The following is a 12,742-nucleotide window of genomic DNA, read 5'->3' on the forward strand; positions in this document are numbered from 1 at the left end:
AACATGCAGAGTTACTGCTATAATTAAATAAGTTAGCTCATGTAAAATATTTAGTACTGTACAGTTCCTGGCACATTGTAAGCTTTTGTTAAAATTTGATTATTATTAATTTAAGAGGAGAGTTTTAGTTACTATTAAATGAGATGAATTTTAGAAAGTTTTTAGCATACTGTTGGGCACATAGTACATAGGAGACACTTAATGAATGTTAGGTCCCTCATTTCCCGTTTAGATTCTCAACTTCACTTTATTTTCTTCCTTTTTCCTAACCCTGCCAACGCTTTGCAGAGGAACTCAATGCTTACAAGCATTGTTTAGAAATGTGGGATCTCACAGCATCTAAGCTGCAAGCTAAATAAAATCTAAGCAGTGATTCTGCCACTGTCTATAAACATTTTTAGTTGCCACAACTGTGGTGGGTGGAGGGTTGAGGGGAAGAATGCTAGTCCTCTAGGGGACAGAGAGGCTAGGGATGCTGCTACACACCTTACAGTGCCCAAGACAGAGCCCCACCTCACCCTCCCAGGCAAGAAGGAACTATCCCATCCAAACTGTCAGTGGCACCAAGGTTGAGAAACTCTGGTCTAGATAATTTAGGGAACCTGGAAGACTTCAGAATGGGTGACAAAATGAAGTGTGATGCTGAGTTTGAAGTCATAAATAACTGGCTAATTTATAGAACTTATTATCCACCAAAAATAGCTGTCTTCTTCATGACAGTTATATATAAAATATCATATATAATATTATAAAATATATATTAATATTTGGTTTTTGTCCTGTTTCCTGGCATGTAACTCCTACAACCCTTGGAATCTCCAAAGTGGTACATGTCTTTTTGTATGCTAATGAGTTGACTGAGGGCTGGCTGCTTCAAGAATGGAGGCTGGTTGCTGGAAAGACCAAGCCATGATTAGGTTGGGACTTTCAACCCCATCCCCCAACCTCCCGAGAGGAAAGAGGAGCTGAAGGTTGTTTGATTGCCAATGGCCAGTGCTTTAATCAATCATGCCTGTGTGATGAAGCTTCCATAAAAACCCCAAAAGCCTGGATTTAGGAGATTGGGTTTAGGAGTCTCCATACAGCTCCAGGTGAAGGTTCCTGGAGCGTGGTGTGCCCAGAGAGGGCATGGAAACTACGCACCCCTTCTCTCGTGCCTTGCCCTATGCATCTCTTCATCTGTATCCTTTGTAATGTTTATAATAAACTGGTGAATGTAAGTAAAATGTTTCCCTGAGTTCTGTGAGCTACTCTAGTAAATTATTTGAATCCAAGAAGGGGGCCATGGGATCCCTGATTTATAGCTGGTTGGTCAGAAGCACAGGCAGAACAACCTGGGGCTTGTGATTGGCATCTGAAGGGGTGGGAAGCAGTCTTGTGGGACTGAGTCCTCAACCTGTGGGATCCGATGCTATCTCCAGGTAGTGTCAGAACTGAATTGACTTAGGGGATACCCAGCCAGTATCTGCTTGCTCAATGGTGGGGAAAATCCCTCACATATCTGGTGTCAGAGGTGTGTTGTGAGAGTACAGTAAAAGAAACGGAGTTTGGATTTTTCTACACCATCAGACATATATATGGTGTTATACCATATACCAAAAACTGGATATAGTTTCCTGTTTTTGTACCAAACTACATTTTGAATCCACCCTCAAACCAAATGAGCATGTTTTGAGAATTCCAGTGAATAAAGGAGGTTTAAACTCCTGAAGGAGAGAGCATTGAGGAATTCACAAGCAATAACAATAGTGAATTAATACTCAGCTGCTGTTTATGATCCTAGTGACAGCCTGTGGCCATGGGAGGAGGGGTCCTTGAGCCTCCTGGTAGCTCCCAGAGACCATTAGTCAGCTCCAGGAGAGCATGCCAATTTATCAGCTTAAGCAGCTTTAGTTATAATGTTGACAAGAGTTTGGGCACTGGGTTTAAAGACTAAAGAAAAAGAATATGACAGAGTATGAAAATTTAAAAATAAAATCCTTTTAAAGGTATTTATATTAAGATGCAAACACCTTGATTGATATCCTTTTGCCTCCTGTTGTCTTGGACCAAACATTATCAGTAGTACCTGATGTATCTCAATAAAACCATGCCCATTTCTTGGTAACTGTGAGGAAGACCATTATTTTTGATGAGCTTGGAGGAGGGTAACAGAAAGCAGAGGTTGACATTGAAAATATTTTCATTTATTTTTTGCCAAGAATATCCTAAATATTCCTCATGTTGCACAAAGATGGTTTAATGACTTTTTGACATGGAGATACCCGTGTATTTTCAGTATGTATATTTCAGATTACAAGCAGAGGTTAGCTATCCAGTAAGTAAAGAACTACTGGAACAGTAAGGTGAGCTGAGTGTTTGGTAGATTTTCCCCTGGGAACATATGCTGAGTGTAGAAGGTGGCTGAGAGCCCAGGAGGCTGCATGGCACTTTTGACAGCCTTGCAGAGCTATGGGCAGGAATTATCACTGAGGCCTGTCAGGTGGGGCTTGATGATCCTCCTGTTCACTTTGTTTTGGGCCTCTGAAGGACTGCACCATAAGAGCAATGGCCAACCTGAAATAGTCAGGTCCTCACAGGGGCTACAGTTCAGATTTGAATATCTCAGTGTGTGAAGTCAGAATGAGGTGATCCTAAAAGGCTAGTGCCCTTGGGGGCCTGGAAGATGCAAATGGAAATAGTTTTTGGAAAAGATGACATCATTCTTGGCTTAAAGTTATTTTTATAAATAATCTGCAAATATGATGTCTGAAACCTAATAAAAATAACCAGATATTACAAGATAACGTGTAGAGAAACAAGAGAAGAAAAAAATAGAATAGGTACATAGGGACTTCAGATGTTGAAGTCATCAAAATAGATTTTATTACTACTACAATTTTACATCTTACTTTGAAGAATTTAGTAGATAAGAATTAGAATATTGTAGGAAATTGGAATTGATAAGACAAGACCTAATTGGATATTATAGAATTGAAAATATAGTTGAGAACTTAAGAACTCAATCATTAGGTTTAACAGTAGATTTTTCAGAGCTGAGGAAAGAATTGCTGAATTAGAAGATAGGTAAATATCCAGAAAGAAGTGAAGAGAGACAAAATGAGGGAAAATACAAAAGGGAGAGTAAGACACAATGGGGGATACAATGAGAGAGCCTAGCATATGACCATCTGGAGTCCCAGAAGGAGAAGAGGGAAAGAATGAAAACAGACAGTCGATGAGATAATGACAGAACTTTCTAAAATTGAAAAAGGATATTAAGGAATAGGGAAAGAAGTCCTAAAAATGCTAAGCAGACTAAATAAAAATAATTACACACTTTGGTGCATAATAGTTAAACTGTAGAAAACCAAAGAAAATAATCTTTAAAAAGGCCAATATTACCTTCAAAGAAGGAGCAATTAGACTGAGGGCTGATTTCTGCATAGTAACAGTGCTCACCAGAAGACAATGGAAAAAAATAATAGCCAACTTAGAATTTTGTACTAAGTGAATGTGTCCTTCAAGAATGAAAATAAAATAAAAATATTTTCAGACAAATGAAAAGTGAGAAAATTCTTTAGAAAAGACATTGCACTAAAATAAGTACTAATAAAGAGTCTTCTTCAGGCAATAGAAAAATAATCGCAGGTAAAAGAACAGAGATAAAGGAGTAAAGAATAATAAAAATGGAAAAAAATGGGGACCCATGTAAATTAATGTTTGCTATATACAACAACAAGAATAATGTCTATAAAAGCTCAAGTATATAGAGAATAAAAATGACAATAATATATAAGTTGGGAAAAGAATAAGTGGGGTTAAAATGTTTTAATGTCCTTAATTAGTTATGACTGCAAGATGTAATCTCGTAGGCTAAATACTAATTCTTTTAGTAACAGATTAGATGACTTCTGAGAAAAGAGAGGGAGAAATTGGATTATGAAATAATGAAAGGAAGAAAAAGTGGTCTTTTCAAAAGTGAACTGTAGCAAATGGCTTCTACCTAATAGAAGATGATACTTGCAACACATATAGCCAACAAATGTTTGTATTTAAACAATTCCTACCCTGAATATAAAGAAGAAATAATTCAATATAAAAGTGAGGAAGGGACTTGAACAGACATTGCACAAAAGAGGATATCCAAATGGCCAAATAAATAAAGGAAAAGGTATTTGACAACTCTAGCCATCAGAACCACCAGCAAATATCACTTCATTAGCTAAAATTAAAATTATAGATGTTACCAAGTGTTGGTGAAGATTTAAGCAAGAACTCTCATACCCATAGAGTAGTGATAATATAAATTGGAATAGGCACTTTGGCAAATCATCTGGCACTATCTACTAAACTTAAAGATATGAATACCCTATGATCTAGATATTCCATTCCCAGGTTTATACTTGACAGCTGGTGTGTGCTTGCACACCAAGAGATATATCTGAGAATGGTCATGGCAGAATTATTTATAATAGCTCCAAACTACAGATAACTCACAATGTCCATCAGCAGTAAAATGTAAGTAAATTGGCATGTTCATACAATGGAATATAATACAGTAATGAATATGAATGAACTACAACCAAATGGAACAAATCTAACAAAGATACTGTTGTGTGAAGGAAGCTAGAGAGAAAGGAAAATATTTTGTTTGATTCCACTTATATAATGTTTAAAAATGGAGCAAAACTAAAATATAATGCTTAGGGATATATGCTTAGGTGATAAAACTACAAAGAAAAATAAGAAAGTAATTGCCACAATAGTCAGGATGGTTGTTCTCTTTGGCAGGGGACAGAATTATTGGAAGGGGGCATGAAGGGTGTTTTTGGGATGCAGGAAATGTTTTATTTCTTTACCTGTGTTGTGGTTACATGAGAGAATCTCTTTGTAACATATACTTGAGCTGTACTTTTTCATTTCATGCATGCTTCTGTATGTGTGTTAAAATGTACATTTAAAAACAAGATAGGCAAATAAACCAAATGATGACCTACTACCATGCTGAGAGCAGACAAGCTACTGGTTCTGAATACATAACTGGAACTTTTATTGGTAACTTCCCTCCCTGTTTATAACCTAAATAATGCATTCACAGCGATGTAGTGATAAAATGTCAAAACAAGGAAATGGAAATATGTTTCACTTTTTGATGCCTATTTAAGTTGGCCACTTTCCAATTTCTTGGAGATTTGAGAGTTTTATAGGCATTCGCCAGTACAGGTCAGCTTTGATTTACAAATCTGACTTGAGGGAAGACCTTGAAAGACAAGCACTTTGTGAGGGAGCCAATCTTTCTGTATCTGCAGCACAGGGTTGTGACTAGTATTATTTGTGGCTACTATAAATGAAAGAAATCAGAGAAGACGTTTTCAAACAACATTCTCTGAAATATTCATTATACTGAGTTCGAGTTCTCAGAGATATTTGCCAGAATTGTTTTATTGTAACCAAAATGCAAGGTGGATTTCCCTACTTTTCGTCAATTTATTAGAAACAAATACTACTCATTCTCTATGTTCTAGTATTGAACCTCTAAGCTACTGCATTTTAAAACATAACGATAAGCTATATCACTTAAGTGCTGACAATTGTAATGAAAAGAAAAGCCTTCGCAGGAAAGATTCGAGTTCATGAGGGTTGTATCCTAGTAATGAGCCAAGTGTCCTATTGAAGAATGGCATCAGGTTGTCTTGGCATGCGAGAGTCTTCTCGACATAAATCCAAAGCTCAATGTCTTTAACTTAAAATGGATGATGTCAGGTTGGTTCTGTTGACACTTTACTGGTCATCCCCGACCTTATAAGTGTATATTTTATATAAAACTTTAATATAATACACATTTGTTGAGCATCTACCATGTGGACTTGAATAGAGCAGTGCTGGCATATTCAGCCTCTAGGAACATAACCTATATGAATCAAGACACACTACACACACTGTGATCATGGGCTGAAGGTCTCCTCCGTGCCAGATGTTGTGATCTGCTCAACACTTTACATATTCAGTTCTAATCTTTACAATCACCCTGCAAGGTGACCACTTATTATTGTCTTTTTAGAGAAAAGGAAGCTGAAGCTCAGAGAGGTCAAGTGACATCTCTAAGGTCACAGAACTAAGTGATAATGACCATGGAAAAGCAGTCATTTTACCGCATGGCTCCCAGGCATATGACAAATACCTGGTTTTTGGCTTATACATCACTAAACTGTACACTTGCTTTGAAAGACTCAGCCTATTTGTATGTAAATAAGTATATATTTACCCTTCCAAATGGAAGTCAAGGCTAAATCTGCACTACCACAGTATGGGAGAATGGTCTGTTCACAACTTGCACAGAAAATAAAATTTCCTAGGCAAGAATCAAATAGTGAGTTCTGAGAATGAAAGAGGCAGGGCCTGCTTTCTGGCAGTATTTTCCTTTGAGATGCTGGCAGAGGGGAACTTCAGAGAGAGATGAGCTGGGTGACTGAAATGCAGTGTGCCAAGCTCCTACCTTCTGATTGATTTTCATCGTCTCTTCGGTGTGGTAGAGAAGGAGCTTTTCCCCGGAAGAAGTCAGGTTTACGTACACCTGGAGACAAGGGTACTGCGAGAGTTTCCAGCAGTCTGGACCACAGCTGAAGGAGCAATTAAATGTCTCTGTGATGGACGCATTCAGCAAGATGCATTGAGACTCCTCGGTCCAGACACTACAGAGAAGGGGCGGGAATAAACACAGGCCCAACAACTGACGGCGAGGAAGGCGTGATCAGAGAGGATCATTTCTCAGCTCCTGAATCTGAAGAGTCTTTCCCAAATCTATAATACAATCTATCTGTGTAAAGTTTATGCCTTTGAATACAGCATCTCTAGACAAACTACAACATAACATAGACAAACTATGGCATGGGAGAACTTTTTCGATGACTTCTATTGGATATGATATTCTCCAGTGCTTGATTTAAGTTAACTTTTTGTGCTTATTGAATTCACTAGTGAGCATAAGGCATGTTTTAAAATCATAACCCATACCCACCTGTATTTCTACACTGTAAGCAGCTTCTTGCCACACCCCAGTCCTTACCTCTGCTGTGTTTTACTCTGTGGTTTCTTCATCCCACCCCCACTCCAGCTCAGTTTGTAGGTGGAGAGGTATAAGGGAGAAGGGGAGGGAAGAGGGCCAAGGGGAAGAGGAGACTGGGGTCCTACTTGACAGATGGAAGGACAGTGACTTAGTGCCTTAAGGTCTTTCCAATAAGGGATAAAAGATAACTCAACCCTTTAATCATACCAAGACTAATCACTTATTGCATCCCTTTCACCCCAATGGGTACTTTACATAAATTATCTTTCTCTGTCCTCTCAAAAACCCTGTAAGTTGAGTATTAACACCTTTTAAAGATGAGTGAACTGAGAAATCTGGTAAGATATGCAAGGGCACAGAGCTAGTAAGTGATGGGAATTGTGATCTCACCTAACCCTGTGTTTCTCTGAGGCCCAGGCCCATTCTGCTGTGCCACCTCCCCATGAACACAATGGAAAAGAAACCCTTCCAAGCAGACCAGTGGTTAGTAAGGGTGCCCTGGGACCTCTCACTTGGAACGGTTCCAGCTGCTTGTTGATCAACTTTTGATTTTAAAATACATTTAATTTTATGATCAAGGTTAACATTTGTAATTAGGAAGTAACACACTAGCAATCAATTGTTTGCTTCTGGGTGTAAGCTGATTACCAGAGAGATGAGAAAACAACATGTTTTTTTTTTGCAGGTAAATACCCTTTCCTTTGTCGTTGGACATGTATCAATAGTTCTGTGCCTGTTTACATGTGTGAAGTTTTATTTCAGAGGCAGGATACTAGACCTGACCCCCTCTGGTGTGGCAAATTGTATTTTCCTGGAACATGAATGGTTAGATTTTGATTATATAGTGAGGAAAAACTCTTTGATGGTTCTAAGCAGACGTGAGGATCTGAAAGCAGGTTTGGAATCAGCGAACACTCGGGGCCCGAGGCATCAGCGCTTTCATTGAGAGTGAGAACAGCTGAAGGCCATCAGAGAAACAGAGCAGGGCAGCCACAAATGTGAAAGATGATGCCTTAATTTCAGCAAATTACTGTATTTCAGCCAGATTTTGCTTCTAAAATGAAAGTATTAATTTAGATGGAGAAACAAATGCCACAAAGTGGTTTGATTTGCTTTTGGATTGAAACTTCAATGTTTCATCGGAAAGGGTCTTTTTTAAAGCTGAACCACTGTGAGACATTCCCCCATTAGTTGTAGCAGGGCGGGGCTCGCCTGTGCTTAAAGTGTCCAACTTACAGGCAACGGTTAGCTAGAGATGCTGGAGATGGCGCTTACTAGGGGAGGGAAGTGCAGGAGGAATACGTTTGCTATCTCACTATTTATTTGCCTTCCTATCTATTCAGTAAACCTAGGGCAAATATTAAAATGAAAAGGGTCCAAAATCTGTTATTTTTAAAAGCTGATGCAATGTTTCTCAACCTTGACGGCATATTAGAACCACCCGGGGAACTTTAACACATACTGGTGACTGGGTGCCATTCCAGACCAACTAAACCTGACCTTGGTGGGGCCTGGGCATCAGCATTTTTAATTTCTGCAGAAGTTGGAATGAGCAGTTGAGAACCACTAATGTGGAGGGTGATGGAGGGGTGGGGGGGACAGGAAAAGTGATGAGGGTGGAGAATGGACAGAAGTGTGAAGTGGCAGCAATAGGGACTCTGGAATTAGGGGGACGTGGGTCTGAATCTTAGCTGTGACCCATGAAAGAGCTCCGACACCGGGCGAATTGTATCTCTCTTGAGCCCTGGTTTTGCCATTTTTATAATGAGTATATTCACACTTACCTTAGACAGTAGCTGTGAGAGTTAAACAAGCAATGTATGAAAAGTCCCTGGCATGGAGTAGGCAGGTTATACATACAGCTGTATTTATCGTTGTTATTAGATAATGTTATTGAAAAATATTATGTACCAGATTCTTCTCAAAGTTCTTATTAGGAAAGCAAGTGAGGAGGATGACCTTAGGGTTGATTAAATGAAGGGGTAGGGATGGGAGGAGGAGAGAAACAGCAGTGTTCCAACCACCCAGTGGTATTACCTCTGCATGTATGAGCGCAGGAGTGTGATTCCCAGCAGGAAGTACATCATGATGGAGCACACCATCATGGCCAGTCCCAGGAGAATGGCCCGGTCTTCTCCTGCTTTCAGTGCTGTGACTGTTTTCCTTTTGTCCAAGAGGTCGTGGTCCCTGATTTTTTGGTAAATATTTCTGAGGTGGAAAACAATACAGTAGTATATAAAGTTCAGAGTTAATCAGCAGGCCCCTAGATAGTAGGTCAGTCTTTGCCCATACCTTCCTGGGGCTGAGAGGCCTGGGGGAGCCCTCCCAACCTGAGTGCAATTGGATCCCAGTATGTTACCACTGCCTCTCAACACACACACGCACACACACCCAGGGGCACCAACCCTGAGCAAAAACAAGTCCCCCTTCTTTATCTTGGGGTCCATGTCTTACTATAAATTAATTTTCTTTCTCTCCAATTCTAAAGAAAGAGAAATATCTCCTCAACCCCCAAAATAATGCTTTGGGTTTGTTAACCTTACCATTTAACCTGAAAAGGATCATCATTGGTCTTTTTATAATTTCTGAATATCTAATGGAATATTGGTTAGAATAAATGGCAACATACATTAGAAATCTGTCAAATTAATCCCTTATTTCCCCCAGTAGTGAGAGACAGAAGTTATTTTGGTTAACACTTTTCTAAAGCTTAGGACTGCTTGGGGCTCTGTTGGCCTGAGATTTATAAGCAATGTAAAGACGTAGAGTGGTGATGCAGCCTTCTTTTCTTCTGCGCCTAAACGTCTTTGTGAGTCAGAAAAGTGTCAGTCAAGTCAAGGCCAGGGCTCCTAACGTGGGACAGTTTTATTAGTATTTTTTGTTTTTTATCTTAGAGCACATCATAAGGTAGGAAAGAACATAAGATTGGAGTCAACTGTCTCCTGAGTTCAAACTCTGATTTTGCTGCTTCCTTGCTGGGTGATTGGTGCTAAGTTCCTTAGCTTTTCTGATCCCTAGTTTCCTGAGAGGTGGAAATCATGTTAAAATGCCTTGTAATGGTTAAGTGAGATGACATCAGTAAACCATCCCGGAGAGTGACTGATGTGAGATAAGTGATAAATGCTCCCATTCAAAGTGGGGTGGGGAGCTGCCGCTCGATGACACGAGCACAGGAACACACTAAAACTGCTACCACCCTCTGAAGAATTTCTAAAGGACAGAACGGCAAGGAAATAAATAGTGTATAAAGCTTAGGAATGGAGGGCTGGATCTGAAACAAGGTCTGGAGGGGAAGAAATGAGAAAATGTTGGGGTGCCGGCTGCCTGGGAGGTGGCTGAGAAATACGAGTAGGGAGGCAATGCTGAGGCCAGTGACCAGGGCACAGCTCAGGATCTCTCAGTTTCTATTTTGAGGAGGGACCTTTGGATTGCAGGGCAGTGGGAGTGGAGAAGTCGCTGGCCTTCAGGGCCTGGAAACAGAGAGGAGGACAAACAGAATGCTAAAAATGGAAAAAAGAAATGCTTAAGTGATTTTTTTAAACTTCAGGCAAAAAGCCAATATGCACAAGAATAACTTCAGATTTTCTTTTAACATTTTTTCACTAATCACTCTTGTTGCTTGGGAAGGGAAACAGAGCAGAATCTAGCATGGAACTTTACAGGGGAGGGAAGAGATGCTGTTGTTTGTACAACTGTGTGTTTATTTGGGGCTTATATTTAGCTTGGTGCTCCAGGATGGCCTGATTGGCGTTAATGGCTGGCATCTATTCTGGTTGGCTGGTCCATTCTGGGCTGGTTGTTTAATATTTTGATTCCCTATAGAGGTGTGAGAATGTGTATGTACTTAATATATTTCCATAAGGTTTTAGGGTAGAATACTTATTAATCCAGGTACCAGCATGCAAAATTAACCAATTAGTTTATTGCTATCATTGTTTTAAAGTTCTCTTCATGAGGTGGTTTATACAAATCTTACTCTTTTTATGAGGAATGGGTTCATTGTATAGGAAGACAGAGCTAAATAGAGGTCTTTGTTCATCATCCTTTTTCATGGCTAGTCCTTCCTGGCTTCTTCCCACCCTCACTGCTCTTGATGGTGCATTCTCAGTGCCAGAGGCCCAGAGAGCCCACATCTTTCTTTATTCTCCAGCTCCCAAGCCCAGTGCTCCTGGATTAGCTGGCCTGCCCTGATTTTGACTTCCATAGACTGGCAATCACCCACACTCTAAGTTTTCCCATTCTTTTCTGAGCTTTTCTTTGGAAACTGTAGGATTTACATTAAAGCTCTTTAAACCAGACCCTTTATGAACTTGAATAAAGAAAAATCAGTGCCCATTAGCAGCTAAAGCCAGTGGGCAGGAAGTCTTCCGAAACAGGAAGAGACAGGCTGAGTCTGAGTACCTTCAAAGACCTGCTGCAAAATAAAAATCTGATGCTAGTTAGCTAATATTATTTATCAACATGTATTTAATTCTGATGGCTGCCATTGAGATTTGCATTTCCTGCAGACAGAAGTCAGCAAGGAGGGAGCAATAGTCTCCCAATTCCAGGGTATTAGGCTGTCACACAGCATCACTATGTCAGCCTATATCCATAAAAGAGATGGCGTGTAATCAGTCAGTTATGTTCCCAGAACAAAAACGCATAAAAATGATTCAAACGGGTAATGCAAAAACAAATGACAGTTTGAAAGTGGTTAACAAATGTTCTTTGTATGCTCTGGAATGTGTAGGGGGAAACGATTGTTTTCCACACAGCCCAAAGGCATCTAGGAAATCAGGATACTCCCCAGCAAAATGAAAGTGGGTGAGGGAAGTGGCTATACTCATGGGATTCATGAATAAATGATATTGAATTAATGGATAAATGAAGAAATAAATAAATGATTTGGAAGAGCAAAGGGTTCAGTGTAGGTTCATACATTTATATTGAGTGCTGGTAACCTCTAGTTACTGGGGATATGGACCTGCCCAATAGAAAGACAGACATAGAAATAAATATCAGCATAGGGCAGTAAATTTAATGATGGAGCTATTCACAGAGTGTTATGAGAGCACAGAAGAGGGGCAAATTTCCCATCCTGAGGGAGCAGGACAGAGAACTAGGGTTTAGGTTAGGGAAGGCTTCCTAGAGGGGTAATGCCTTAAACAAATCTTTGAGGTTGAATCAGAGTTAACCAAATGACACAATGAGTTAAGGGTATTTCAGACAGAAGGACTCACATGAACAAAGGGATGGAGACTTGCAACTGGATGGTGAGTATCAGAAACTACCATGTTTTTATACCACTGGGATGAGTTGGGGCAGTGGGCGGATGAGTTTAGAAAGGTAGGTAGGTCATGAAGGGCTTTGTAAGTTATTTTAAAGAGCTTGGCCTTTATTCTGTAGTTAATGGGAAGCTGTCAGAGCATGACATGATCAGAATCGAGTTTCAGAATAACCACTGTGGATGCCATGTGGAGATTAGAGATAGGACAAGACAAACTAGAGAGAGGAATTGAGAAATTATTACTGTAGTGTTGGCAAAGAACGATGAAGCCTGGGTCTAGGATCAAGGTAAGGTAGATAGAAAAGGATATATGAAGAAATATCTAGGAGATAAAACTTCAGAATTTGGTAGTTGTTAGAATACAGGGGATGGTGAGGAAGGATGACTGGGAACATGGCTGAGTGGTAAGGTGGGATTCTTATTTC

The 12,742-nt window shown here is 39.8% G+C and overlaps 1 protein-coding gene across 2 annotated transcripts in view; it reads right to left on the reverse strand.

Annotated features, from left to right (window-relative positions):
• Positions 1–12,742, reverse strand: part of KCNMB2 (potassium calcium-activated channel subfamily M regulatory beta subunit 2) — a 347,713-nt gene that overhangs the window by 7,782 nt on the left and 327,189 nt on the right. For both annotated transcript variants that reach the window (XM_069472917.1, XM_069472916.1), the window contains exons 3-4: positions 9,086–9,256; positions 6,479–6,674 (exon numbers count right to left, since the gene is read on the reverse strand). In XM_069472917.1, the coding sequence (XP_069329018.1) occupies positions 6,479–6,674; positions 9,086–9,256 (367 nt within the window). The remainder of the gene's footprint in view (positions 1–6,478; positions 6,675–9,085; positions 9,257–12,742) is intronic.

This window comes from Eulemur rufifrons, chromosome 7 (assembly GCF_041146395.1).
Source record: "Eulemur rufifrons isolate Redbay chromosome 7, OSU_ERuf_1, whole genome shotgun sequence".
NCBI lineage: Eukaryota > Metazoa > Chordata > Mammalia > Primates > Lemuridae > Eulemur > Eulemur rufifrons.